General features: G+C 50.3%; 1 protein-coding gene across 9 annotated transcripts in view; it reads left to right on the top strand.

Moving 5' to 3' along the window:
• ABAT (4-aminobutyrate aminotransferase) overlaps positions 1 to 14,337 on the top strand; it is a 235,783-nt gene that overhangs the window by 76,526 nt on the left and 144,920 nt on the right. For 4 of the 9 annotated variants that reach the window (XM_059881146.1, XM_059881148.1, XM_059881147.1 and 1 more), the window contains 5 exons: positions 210 to 347; positions 1,911 to 2,078; positions 3,521 to 3,667; positions 8,254 to 8,365; positions 9,669 to 10,178. In XM_059881146.1, the coding sequence (XP_059737129.1) occupies positions 210 to 347; positions 1,911 to 2,078; positions 3,521 to 3,667; positions 8,254 to 8,365; positions 9,669 to 9,856 (753 nt within the window). In that variant the 3' untranslated portion in view covers positions 9,857 to 10,178. 9 annotated transcript variants of the gene reach the window in all.

Below are 14,337 nucleotides of genomic sequence, written 5' to 3' on the forward strand. Positions count from 1 at the left end.
ACGTCACTGACTGCCATGCAGCTGTCCAGGTTTCCCAGCACCACTTGCTAAAGAGAAACTGTCTTTTCTCCACTGTATATTCTAATGATAAGACACCATGACATCGTCAGCATAACTTCCAGGGGTCCACAGCACCCCCATGCCCATCCTCCTCGGGGGCTGCCCAAGAGCCCCCACGAGCCCTTGTCCCGGCCCCCTTTGGAATCCAGGTGGAGGACCTGATCGTGAAATACCGGAAGAAGAAGAGGACGGTGGCCGGCATCATTGTGGAGCCCATCCAGTCTGAGGGCGGAGACAACCACGCGTCGGACGACTTCTTCCGGAAGTTGAGAGACATCTCCAGGAAGGTCAGTGCCCGGGGCCAGTTAGTTGGTTTTCCAGGGCAAAGGGTGAGCCTGGACTCCTTGTAAACTTCCAGATGTCTCAGAGGCCACCTGTGGGCCTCGTGGATAGAAAACTTGGGGTTGACGGCAGGACAGGGAATTCTTCCCTAAAATCTTCTTCCAAAGTCAGCCTCCAACCTGCCACCTTAGGTGGTGGTGGTGGTTTAGTCGCTAAGTCGTGTGCAATTCTTGCGACCCCATGGGCAGTAGCCCGCCAGGCGCCTCTGTCCATGGGATTCTCCAGGCAAGAATACTGGAGTGGGTTGCCATTTCCTTCTCCAGAGGATCTTCCCAACCCAGAGATCAAACCCGGGTCTCCCGCTTTGCAGGCAGGTTCCATCTTAGGGACACTCTCAAACAAGAGAAGGTCCCAGGGAAAGCCTCAGCCCCCTCGTCCCTTTTCTTTCTGGGGATCCCACCTCATCTTTCAGCCCATTGTGGTTCACTCTCCACAGAAACCAAATGAACAAACTTTAATATCATGTCTATTTGGGGTTTCCCAGATGACCCTGTGGGCTTCCTCTGTGGCTCAGCTGGTAAAGAACCCGCCTGCTATGCAGGAGACCTGGGTTTAATCCCTGGGTTGGGAAGATCCCCTGGAGAAGGGAAAGGCTACCCACTCTAGTATTCTGGCCTGGAGAATTTCATGGATTGTGTAGTCCATGGGGTCTCAAAGAGTCGGACACAACTAAGCGACTTTCACTTTCAGATGACGCTAGCGGTAAAGAACCTGCCTGCCAATGCAGGAGACATGAGAGATGTGGGTTTGATCTCTGGATTGGGAAGATCCCCTGGAGAAGGGAATGACAACCCGCTTCAGTATTCTTGCCTGGAGAATCCCATGAACAGAGGATTCTGGCGGGCTACAGTCCACAGGGTTGCAAAGAGTCGGACACGACTGAAGCATTTAGCATGCCTGCATATCTATTTTAATGTGTCTTGGTCCATCCAAGCAGTCAGTTTACAGATAAAGGTGATAAAAATTTATTTAAACACAGATGCTAAGTAAATAATAGTCCAGGTGGACGTCCCTTGTGGTCTACTGGTTAGGACTCTGCGATTCCACTGAAGGGGCAGGGATTCGATCCCTGCTCCGGGAACTAAGATCCTGCCTATAGCATGGTGTGGCCAAAATTAAGACCAATAATAACAATAGTCCGGGTGCTGAGCAGAGCTGGCAAACATGGCACCTGAAGTTTGGGAAACGGAGCGCCTTACCATCGGGGCACGCCTCCTTCTGAGCACGTTGGCCTGCTCAGGAACCAAAGCCAGTGGATCAAGGAGCCTTTGATGTTCCGATTTTGTTCCAGTTGGGCAGTGGGAGGCCACGCGCAGACACAGCCCTGCAGGAACTGCCCTCCTAAGCCTTCGTTTGGTTTTGCACAGCCTGAGAACACGGGCCAGGTGTGAGGTTCAGAAAGCAGTGGCTCTTGGGCTGGATTCGGGGATCCGAGGTCCGAGGTGGGGGGGCCCGAGGTGGGCGAGGTGCGCGCGGTGTTCATGTCTCCCTCACCCCGCCTGCGCCAGCACGGCTGTGCCTTCTTGGTGGACGAGGTTCAGACTGGAGGAGGCTGCACCGGCAAGTTCTGGGCCCACGAGCACTGGGGCTTGGATGACCCCGCGGACGTGATGACCTTCAGCAAGAAGATGATGACCGGGGGCTTCTTCCACAAGGAGGAGTTGCGGCCCAACGCTGTGAGTGGGGACCCCGCCTGCCTGTCCCCACCTCTGCTTTCCAGGGCAGGGGGCGTTGCTTTCTCTTAATTGCTTCTTTCTCACCAACAAGGCACTCAGTAAATACCTAAATGTCTCACAGAAGTTTCTGAAGCCTTATTTCTTCTCAACCTAATTTAAAGGCAATGGTTACAGTCACCCCAGCTCTCTCTGCAGGGTTGACTTTATAGCAGTCGATCTTCAGGCTTCTGATTTTTCTCTCTGTGCACAAGCAAAAATATTGTCAATAGCTGCTGCCGTGAACAGCGCCTTTGTCTCTGACCCAGTTCTAAATACTGCTTGTACTTTTAATCCTTACAACATCTAACCAAGTAAATGTTATTTTTCTCTCCCATTTTGCTAATGAGGAATCAGGCACAGAGACGTTAAGTAAGTTGTTTAAGGTCACACAGCCGGTTAAGTGACAAAGTCAAGATATAAACCCAGAGCTCATGCTCTTAACCACTTTACTGGAATGCCATATGTACATACAGATTCTCTCTCTCTCTCTCTCAGGGCCCAGGGTCCCTCCTTCCATCATACCTTCATATAGCTTCTACCCTCAAGGTCACCTCATGATCCAAAATGGCTACTTGGGCTCCAGCCCTCAAATTTCAATTTTAGGCAGTAGGAAGGAACAAGGAGGCAAGGACAGAGTGGCCCACTTCTCGTCCTTAAGCAGCTTTCCCAGAAATCCCACAACGTTTCTGTTTCTCCCGCTTTTGCCTAAGATCTGCTCACATGGCCACTCTTAACTGCAAGAGGGGCTGGGCAGTGTGTTTCAGCTGGGCTGCATTGACGCCTGAAAGAGGAGTAAAGGAGCGGCCTTTAAGGGCCAGGCTGCCATCGGTCCACTCCTGACTCCACCAAAGTGTTGTATGTTCACAAACAAATCACTTCACCTGGAACCCCAGCTCATCCTTTGTGAAAATAAGGATTGTGGTGATGAGGAGCCAACTGTCTCAGTTTCCCCAGGACTGAGGGATTTTCCAGGGCATGGATGAGTTGGTGTCCCTAATAGGAGTAACTAGAAGACCCACAGGGCTTCCCCAGTGGCTCAGCTGTAAAGAATCGCCTGCAGTACAGGAGACGCAGACTCGATCCCTGGGTGGGGAAGATCCCCTGGAGGAGGGCAACCCACCCCAGTATTCTAGCCTGGAGAATCCGGTGGACAGAGACTCCTGAAAGGCTACAGTCCATAGGGTCGCAAAGAGTCGAACATGACTGAAGCAACTTTAGCACACACGTGTTTAAGACCTACAAGATTGCTGTGATGGAAACAATTTGTTGAGACCATGTGTTATCCTCCCAGCCCTTAGCAGCTGCTTGCTGAGTTGATCTCTCTCCTCTTAAATGGGGAGAAGTGAGTCTGAGGCTACGTCTGGAACCTTTCTGATACCCGTGATATCTGATTCTGATTCCAGCCTTACCGGATCTTCAACACGTGGCTGGGAGACCCATCCAAGAACCTGCTGCTGGCCGAGGTCATCAATGTCATCAAGCGAGAGGACCTGCTGAACAACGCAGCCCATGCTGGGAAGGTCCTGCTCACAGGACTGCTTGACCTCCAGGTACTCCACCACCCCAGCCCCACCCCAACCTTCCAAGACCCCACCCATGGCTCCCAACGGCCCCTGGGGCAACAGCTGAGCCCTTCAGGGTGGCATCGCACCACTGCCCCAGTGATTCTGAATGGGCTGCACCATTTCTGTAGGGAGCGCCTTCCTACCCCTCATTTCCAATCTTGTTCCCGGTTCCTGATGCTCCTCTGAGAGTTCAAACATCCTCCTCTGAGTTCAGACATCCCTCATTTGAGAAACCTCCCCAACACTCCTCTCTTCTTCCCACCTGTGTGCCGCCGGTTCCCTCCCCTGGACCATCTTCTACACCCTGATCACTCCGTAGCAGTGCTCTCCAGGGGGACAGATTGCAAGCTCTTGTCGTTGTTCGGTTGTGTCCGACTCTTTGCGACCCCATGGACTGCAGCACGCCAGGCTTCCCTGTCCTTCACCATCTCCTGGATCTTGCTCAAACTCATGGCCATTGAGTCGGTGATGCCATCCAACCATCTCATCCTCTGTCATCCCCTTCTCCTCCCGCCTTCAATCTTTGCCAGCATCAGGGTCTTTTCCAATGAGTCAGTTCTTCGCATCAGGTGGCCAAAGTATTAGAGTTTCAGCTTCAGCATCAGTCCTTCCAGTGAATATTCAGGATTGATTTTCTTTAGGACTGGTTTGATCTCCTTGCAGTCCGAGGGACTCTCAAGAGTCTTCTCCAGCACCACAGTTCAAAAGCATCAGTTTTGCTTACAATCAAGATTGCAAGCTATACACATAATTTCAAAGGTCCTAGTAGCCATACTAAAAGTTAAAAAGAAGGAAGTGAAGTTAATTTGAATAATATATTTTACTTGACCCGTCATATCCAAAATATTATTATTTCAACATGCCATCAATATAGAAAATAACGTGATATTTCACATTCTTCTTCTCATAAGTCTTTGAAACCCAGTACGTATTTTACACTTGGTTGTTGTTCGGTCGGAGAAGGCAAAGGCACCCCACTCCAGCACTCTTGCCTGGAAAATCCCATGGACAGAAGAGCCTGGTAGGCTGCAGTCCATGGGGTCGCTAAGAGTCAGACACGACTGAGCGACTTCACTTTCACTTTTCACTTTCATGCATTGGAGAAGGAAATGGCGACCCACTCCAGTGTTCTTGCCTGGAGACTCCCAGGGACGGGGGAGCCTGGTGGGCTGCCATCTATGGGGTCGCACAGAGCTGGGCACGACTGAAGTGACTTAGCAGCAGCAGTAGCAGTTGTTCGGTCACAAAGTCATGTCCTACTCTTTGCAACCCCATGGACTGCAGCACAGCAGGCTTCCCTGTCCTTCACTATCTCCCAGAGTTTGCTCAAACTCAAGTCCACTGAGTCGGTGATGCCATCCAGCCATCTCATTCTCTGTTGCCCGCTTCTCCTCCTGCCCTCAGTCACTTAGGGCACACCCCAATTTGAAGTCACATTTCAACAGCCACATGTGGCCCCTCAGTGGACAGCAGAGCTCTCTGTTATAGTTATTTGCCTTTGTTATGTCTATTCCCTGCACGACACACTCTCCTAGATTTGGGGGTGGGGGATGTGGCTGGGAGGAACCACAGTGTCTCCAGGAGGAGAGCTGACCCTCCCCAGATGGCTGAACAGAAAGCCCTTCCTTCCTCTGGGAGCTTGAAGCATCCAGTCCCTGGTGAGCTCAGCAGAACCGCTGCTGGTGACGGTGACGCTGACAGCGCTGTTGACGTTGAAGGGAGGAGGGATGGTAGTGAGAACAGCGTCCACTGATTGAGAGCCTGCTCCCCCCAAGTCCTCTCACAAGGGGCCTCGTGCATTCCTGTTTAAGTCCAGTAGTCACGCTAGTGATGGAGACACCACTGTTATCCCCATTTTACAGATGAGGAAATGAGGGGCAGAGAGTTATTAACTTGTCCAAAGTTACACAGCTTCTACTGTGCTTCTTTTCCTTTATTTTTAAAATGTACTTATTTCTTTGGCTGCACCAGCTCTAAATTGCAGCACACAGGATCTTTAGTTGCAGCATGTAGGATCTAGTTCCTCAACCAGGGGTGGAACCCAGGCCCCCGGCATTGGAAGTATAGAGTCTTGATGGCCTCTGGACCACCAAGGAGGACTTCCACTGGGGTTTGAACCTGATTTTGGTGGCCTTCAAAGTGCATGTTCTTTGCCAGTGTTCACCTCTTTGACATGATCAAAGACATCATCCTTTTAAATTGTTTTTCCATCAATTGAAACTTTGCTCTGTTTAAAATTATTTTTCCATCAATTGAAAATTTGCTCTGTGCCAAGCATTGTGTTAAGTGCATTATCTCATTTAATCCTCAGAATAGGATTACTGCATTTCAAGGGAAAATAAGTGCAGGATCCCCCAGTTAACATTTAAATTTCACAAGTCCAAAGCCCAGGGGAGAAAGGTAGGTACTAGACTTGGTTCCCATCACAGGGAAGAGGCAGGAGCTTCAGGGACCAACTTCTTCCTCCCCAGATAGGGATGTGAGAGTTAGCAAATTACAATACAAGACTCTCAGTTAAGTTTAAAACATGGGAGTTAATTTTTTTTTTTTTTTTTTTTAGCACAAATATATCCCATGCAATGTTTCGGACATACTTACACTGAAAAATTAGAAGTTGCTTGTCTGGGGCTTCCTTGGTGAGTCAGTGGTAAAAAATCCACCTGCCAATTCAGGAGACTCGGGTCCCATCCCTGATCTGAGAAGATCCCACATGTCGGAGCAACTAGGCCCACGCGCCACAGCTACTGAGCCTGTGCTCTAGAGCCCTGGAACCGCAACTGCTGAAGCCTCCCTGCCTGCAGCCCGTGTTCCGCAACAAGAGTTAGTTCAGTTGCTCAGTCATGTCCGACTCTTTGTGACCCCATGGACTGCAGCACACCAGGCTTCCCTGCCCATCACCAACTCCCAGAGCTTGCTCAAACTCATGTCCATCGAGTTGGTGATGCCATCCAGCCATCTCATCTTCTGTCATCCCCTTCTCCTCCTGCCTTCAATCTTTCCCAACATCAGGGTCTTTTCCAATGAGTCAGTTCTTTGCATCAGGTGGCCAAAGTATCGGAGTTTCAGCTTCAGCATCAGTCCTTCCAATGAAGGAAATGGCACCCCACTCTAGTACCCTTGCCTGGAAAATCCCATGGACGGAGGAGCCTGGTAGGCTACAGTCCATGGGGTCGCAAAGAGTCAGACACAGCTGAGCGACTTCACTTTCCTTTTTCCTTTCCTGGTATGTGCTCTAGAAATATCTGTTCTTTACAATCTCAGATCGAGGATAAAGATATACAATGCACAGTCTTCAGTGTCAAACCTTCAGGCCTTCCATGACTTTATTTAGCCCTTCGGCTAGTGACACCCTTTCTCAGCAACTCCCTCAAGGCTCTGGGAACAGTCACTAATGGTTTTCCATCAGTCACATCAGTACTTCACCATCTTGTTTTCAAGATGTTTTTCCACGATGTACTTTTTACTGCTCCTAGCGCTTTGCCTGGGGGTGATGAGAAAGTCATTCTTATTTTTCAAAGAAGCTCTGTTAATTATAGTACAGGCCTGTGCATAGCATATTCCCTACAGTACTCCGCAGCAAGAGAGGCCACCACAATGAGAAAACCACGCGCCACGAGTAAAGAGTAGCCTTCCACGCACCGAAACTAGAGAAAAGCTCGCACAGCAAGGAAGACCCAACACAGCCAAAAATAAATAAATAAAAGTTAGAAAAGAACTTGCTTATCTGAAATTTATCTGGGTGTCCTGTATTTTTTTCTGGCACCCCTAAGCCAGAACAAGTTGAAGTTAGAAGAATATGATTCTCATTTTCTGGATGGGAATGGGAAGCTTTAAACCCAGGTCTGCCTGATTGTAGACGCTGAAGGGGTTAAGTGTGGCTGCTGAGACAGCTGAGCCCCTCCAACTGTGCTGCGTGTAGCTTGAAGGGGGATTTCTTTTTCTTTTCTTGGACTGGATTTGCATTTAGACTGAGGCTGGGTGGGAGCAGGTGCTAGAAAAAGCCTCTGGGAAGGATGGGAGCAGAAGGACCTTCCCTCCTGCTGCCCGTTCCCTCCCCCGTTGCCAGGGTGGCAGGGGAAATGTCGGACACTTCTGTGTCCCCTGGGGGGACAGCTGGGCCCCAATTGCAGTTGTCGGTGCCGGAGTGTGGACGTGTCAGGGCAGGCCGGGCTCTGCAGGGATCCTGTTGTTCTGAGGCTGTCCCTGCCCTGAGCCCAGTGGCCATGAGGTCCACGTGGACTGATGGCTGCCTTGGCTCTTTTCTTTTTTACTGCACCTTTTTTACTGCTGCGTGGGCTTTCTCTAGTTGCAGTGAGCAGGGGCTAACCTCTAGTTGCGGCGTGCAGGCTTCTTGTTGCGGTGGCTTCTCTTGCCGCAGAGCACGGGCTCTGGGATGCAGGCCTCAGTCATTGTGGTGCACGGGGCTTAGCTGCCCCACAGGCCGTGGGATCTTCGCGGACCAGGGATGGAGCCCACATCCCCTGCATTGGCAGGCAGATTCTCAACCCCTGGACCACCAGAGAAGTCTTGCCTTCCTTTGCACTGATGCCGGTCTTGTCTCCCAACTGCAGGCCCAGTTCCCCCAGCTCATCAGCAGAGTCAGAGGGCGAGGCACCTTCTGCTCCTTCGACACTCCAGACGAATCCGTGCGGAATAAACTCATTTCAATAGCCAGAAACAAAGGTAAGGCAGCTGGGCAGCGGGGGGCGGGGAGGCGGGGGCAGTGACCACAGTTCCTGGTGGGGGGCCCACTGGGGCACAGAGGTGAACCTTCACAGGACTAAAAATAGTCTGAATCTCCTTTCTCAAAAGAAGAGAAAGTTACCAGGGAGCTTTATTTGTATGTTGATTCATGTGGCAATATTCCCCGAGGTAAGTGGTGCCTATGCTGGAAAGGATCAGGAAAACTTCCTTCAAGGAGTTTTCAATCTAGCAGGAAGGGGTGACATCAAAGAGAATATTTCAGAAACAACCTATTACAGTTTTAAGTCCTAGGATGGAAGAAAAGGAGCTAGAGAGCAAATAGCTAGGGAAAATGTCCAGGAGATCAGGGGAGGCTTCCTGGAGGAAGCAGCATTTTGCTGGATGAATACCGGTTGGCCAGGTGAAGAAGGTGAGAAGGAGCATTTTGGGCAGAGGGAGGGAGGTGTTCCTTTAGCTGGGTGAGACGGGGCTTAGAGTGTGACAAGGGACAGAGGCGGCGGCGGGCGAATCAGGTTCAGGTGGATAAGGTTCAAGATTCCAGACTTTCTCCTGAGAGCTATGGGAGCCCTGGAAGTTTTAAGTGGGGGAGATCAGAGTGCCTGCTGGGTGTCTAAGCCAGTGTCTTTCACATGGACCATCTTAGAGGATCCCAGCAGCAACCCTGAAGGGCAGGGTAATTCATCTCCTCTTGAGAATGGGAAAAAAAAACCCAAATTTCAGAGACTCTGTGCAACCCAGGCAAGGACCCCAATCTAGTCAAAGGTGAAGTCACCCTTTAAAATAAGCACATTCTGGGGACTCCCTGATGGTCCAGTGGTTAAGACTCTGCGCTTCCCCTGCAGGGGGCATGGGTTCTGTCCCTGGTCCAGGACACTAAGATTCCCGCAGGCCATAAATAAATAGATTTTTAAAATAAAATAAGCAGATTCCAGGAATTCCCTGGTGGTCCAGTGGTTAAGACTCTGCGCTTCCACTACATGGGGCACGAGTTCAAACCCTGGTCCGAGAAACTAAGATTCCCGTAGGCCATAAATAAATAGATTTTAAAAATAAATTCCAGGAACTCCCTGGCCTCCAGTGGTTAAGACTCGGCACTTTCACTGCTGAGGCCACAGGTTCCCTCCCTGATTGGGGAACTAAGATCCCGTATGCTAAAAAATAATAATAATAAGCAGATTCCATCTCTTGGACATGCTGCTGACCTGCCCACACTTTTGTAACTTACTTTTTTTCATAATTGTATTTATTCAGTTACTTTTGGCTGCACTCAGGCTTTCTCTAGTTGCAGGGAGCAGGGACTACTCTCTAGCCGCGTGGTGTGCAGGCTTCTCACTGTGGTGGCTTCTCTCGTGGCGGAGCACGGGCTGTAGAGCACATGTGGCACACAGGCTTAGCTGCTCCGTGGCATGTGGGATCTTCCTGGACCAGGGGTCAAACCCGTGTCCCCTGCACCGGCAGGCCGATTCTTAACCACTGGACCACCAGGGAAGTGCTGTAATTTAGTTCTTTACTTATTTTCTCTCCCTGCCGCACCGTGAGTTCCTAGAAGGCAGGGACCTGGTCTCAGGGTTTCTCCATCAGCAGGGCTAGTTTGGGGCAACAGAGCTGGCATTTGCAGTTGGAAGGGAGGGAGGAAAGAGAGAAGGTGGGTGAGCTGGGTGATGGGAGACAGTGAGAAGGCTGGATGGGTGGCTAGCGGAAGGATGAAACAGTCCAGATGGATGGTAGCACCCCTGCGTGACCGTGCCCCCAGGGGACCCCCAGCAGGTGACTCTGAGCCCGAGCCCCTAACCCACCCACCCCTTGCCTCTCCTTCCAGGCCTGATGCTGGGGGGCTGCGGCGACAAGTCCATCCGCTTCCGTCCCACTCTGGTCTTCCGAGATCACCACGCCCACCTGTTCCTCAACATCTTTAGTGACATCCTAGCTGACTTCAAGTAAAGAAGCCCTCTCCTCCACGCTCTGAGGACGGCCTGACCTCAACCGTTGTCCAACTGATTAGTTCGCCTAATTCATGTTTTCACTCAAAGTTTCAGAGGTGAAGGCATAAACTGAACGGTTACTTGTGAAGGAGGGGATGTCTCTGGTGGCTTGGGGGCAGGGAGGGGCTGGTTGGGGTCTCCGTCTCCGCGGAGCCGGTGGCGCACATTGATTTTCAGCTCAGAGATTCTGCTTGAGCCCTGGACTTAGTCTTAGGATGGTCCCTGGGGGTCCTGGCCACATAACTGCCCACCAGGAACCCCCCCAATACCTTTTGAAGCCAGTCAAGGGAATGACACCTGCTGCTGGGGCTGGCGGCTGGGGCTCCTGGGTTCCGTTCCACTCAAGGGACACATTCAGAGAGGGGAGGATGCTGGTTCTCCCTCCCCTGTCCTATGCAAACAGACTCACGTCCCCCTCATCCCCCTCTGAGCATGTCCCATGGGCAGTGCAGTGATGGGCAGGACAGAGCATGGGAAGGCAGGATGGCAGGGACATGAGACTGAGCTTTGGGCTGTGGGAAGGGGGTCTTCTAGCCACTCCCCCGATGCATCTGGGGATTTCTCTCCAAACTGTGAATTCTCTCCTTGATGGGGTTTCATCCTGGGAGAATCTCTGGGCGGCATCACCAACCAGTCTTAGTCACCACTCTCATTCCCCAAGTCCCCTCCCTCCTGTTAGGCATCAGCCCAGACCTCCCTCCTGGGAAGGAAAGCTGTAGCCCATCACCCTGGGACACACTCCCGGGAGTGTCAGCCCAGGCCGGGGACAGCAGAGACCACTCCCCCCTTCCTGTCCTCCCAGCTTCTGGGGTCTGACTTTGGACCCCTGGTCGGGGGGAAACCCTTTCTCTAGCTTCTGCTCATCCACCTCTGCTCCACAAGTGAGCAGCGCCCCAGGAATGTTTTCCGCTCCGTCAGAGGGACTTGGTTACAGGACCAAGTTTCTTCTTGCGGGAGGCGTCACGCATTAAACGCACAGAGCTCCAGGCAGGAAAATGCAGCCTGTCAGGGCACGGTGATTTCCTTGTCGTTATTGCTCTGAGTGAGATTTTCCCGCCACGCGTGAGTGTGAGAGGACCAGGCAGGTGATGCTTAGAGGACGCTTCACTGGACGATGGCTGAGGTTCAGGGGGGTCTCTCCTGGAGATGAGACAATTTGCAACTGATTTGACTTCAGTTGCTTCTAAAACAGAGCAGCAGGTCATCCTAGAGCAGTGAGGTGTGGTTTAGTGGGTAGATGAAGGAAGTCTGTCCAAAAGGAAGCCATTGGGGTCTCCCCATGCCTTGGTTGACTGTTTTGGGGAGCCGGGCAGATCAAGAATCTCAATTCAGCACTTTTCTCTTTTAATAACTAATCATCCAAAGATCTCAAAGTGCTTTGGTTTTTTTCTTCCCGCTTCCACTGTTCAGCAGATTTGGTCATCAACCTATGTTTGCCGAGAGTGAAAGGCAAACTCACATGTTTAACAAGAACACGGACAGATCCGTGAATACTGGTTCACCCCACATCCTGCACTCAGTGCTAATCTGTTGCTTTTAAGGAGCTCTGCTGTGTCCGAGGGCATGCGCACTGCCAGCTAAGTGGAGTTCCCTCTGTCTACAACTTTCACTCACTTGTAGATTCATTTATTTATCCAGTCATTCATTCATGAAACTTGCATTAAATACCTGCTCTGTCCCAGGCCCAGTGCTAAGCACTAGAAATCCAAAGGTGACATAAAACCTAGTCCCTGCTCTCAAGGGACTCACCCTCCCATTGGGAACAACAGACTCTTAAACCAACAATCAATGCAGAATGGCAAGTGCCATAACAGCAGTATGTGTGGGAACATCAGGAAATCAGAGGGTGTGACCTGATCCACCTAAGGGTCAGAGGAGGGTCCAAGGAGAAAGTGACATTTAAGCAGGGTTTTGCAGGATGCGTAAGAGTTCACCTAGCAGACAAGGCAAGGAAGTGTTGCAGAAAGGGAACAGCATATGCAAAGACACATCCGTTCACAGCCTCACACCTTTCACAGGGGATCCAGATTCCACAGGCAATATCCCAAGATTCAAGGCCTTATTTAACAAACAAGCAAAATGCAAACCAAACCATACTTCACATATGCTTTCTCTGGAGAAACAGCATCGGATCCAAACAAACTGTGAGGTTCCTGGAGTCCAAAAGGTTTTTAAGCCAGTGCCCAAGCAGAAACATGGCTCTCTTTGGTGGAGAGACTGGCTCCAATATTTTGTTCTCTCCCCATAGGGCATGGACAGATAAATGAAATCTTTTTTTTTTTTTTTAAATCTGGAGAGTCACAACCAGACTTATTCACTCCTTACCAAGGGAAGTTACTTCTTAGAAAACTTTTTAAGCCATTTATCAGCCAGTTCTCATTGACTCAGGGCTGAGTGAGTTCCTGAGACATCCTCTTTTGGAGGTGGGGGGTCTAGCTGGAAGAACTTCAAGGTAAAGATTCTCATCAGTGTTCAAGAAACTTGTCAGAGGTTAGTGGAACACAGGGAGAGTAGAAAACAGGTGCAGAAGAGTTTTTTTGACCTATGGTCTGGAAATGAATCCATCCCACAGTAGTGCCATGGAGTTTAGTACATGTCGCTAGGACATCTCATCCCTTTTACAGAAAAACGAGGTCCAGTAATAGCAAATCTTAGCACATCCTCACTTTTATTATAAATGGGTGTTTGTGGTTTTTTTTTACAATTTTTACTGACACTCAGTAACCATGCAAAGTTGTGTACAACATTCATCTGTCTATATATCTATACGTGTCTGTATCTATCTATATATCAACTCATGGTGGAAAACCATAGCTAGGGAACCTCGCAGACTTACCCGCATACGAAATGATCTTGTTTACAGTATTCTGTTGACAGTGCCAATAAATGATAAAGAAATTAACGCGTCACGATGTAACGGATGACCCTATGCCCAATTCCATGAATTCAATCTGTTTCCTGTGTTCATCAGTATTCTTAAATTAAAAACAAAATGTTTATAATGGAAACATCTGCGTATAAGTGGTCTTTTTGGTTAGAAATGGTTTTGGTAAGGACTCATTTGACAAGTTCTTATTAAGCACGTATGATAAAAGTGCTTAATCATAACTCTTCAGGATGTCTTGGGGTAATTCTGTGCCTGCATTAAGTCTGCCTTGGGCTCAGGAAGCCTGCTGAGGCCATTCAGTTCATCAGAGTTCATCTAAGGTATACTACGTGTCGGGGGTGGACAAGGTGTGGTCCTCGGCTCACCTGCCATGGGCCTGTCTAAGGACCAGGATACAGGAGGATGCTGTTTGTGAAAAAAAAAAGACAGGTCCGAGGCATGGTGGAAGTTAGGCCCCTGAATTTCAACCTCATGGTTGAGTGAGAACGGCTCCAATGACTCAGAGGAGGGGTAGAAGGCATTCCAGACCAAGAGAACAACCAGCTGAAGGCTGGGTGAGGCAGGCAGGTCTGTGGCGTTCAGCATGACTGTATCACAAAGACGGGGAGACGGGAAGAGCCTGGAGACCAGGCCAAAGAAGAAGGCAGGGCACGGATCCAGAGGGCCTTCTGAGCCAGGCTGGGCCTGCCACACAGTGATGGAGTCACCGAAGGGCTGGGGTAAGGGGGTAATCAACGTGCATTCTCGAAAGAATGTCCCTAGCGCCCACTGTGAACATCAGAGCGCCTGGACCACCAGGTGGGAATCTGTGGCCTTGAAATGACTGGGTAGCCCGACCAGGACAGCAGTAATGGGCTGGATTGGGAGATCCAATGGGATCTCTCCCAGTAATGGGAGAGGCCGAGCACAGAACCCACAGAGCCCAGGACACTGACAGTCCACACTAGGTACCTTGTGTTGCTTCATTTTTAATGTTTTTTAATTTATTTGGCTGCACCGGGTCTCCGTTGCACCATGTGAGATCTTTTTTTTTAACTTGTGCCATGTGGGATCTAGTTTCCTGACCAGAGATCGAACCCAGG

The sequence above is a fragment of the Bos taurus genome, chromosome 25, assembly GCF_002263795.3.
Source record: "Bos taurus isolate L1 Dominette 01449 registration number 42190680 breed Hereford chromosome 25, ARS-UCD2.0, whole genome shotgun sequence".
Taxonomy (NCBI): domain Eukaryota; kingdom Metazoa; phylum Chordata; class Mammalia; order Artiodactyla; family Bovidae; genus Bos; species Bos taurus.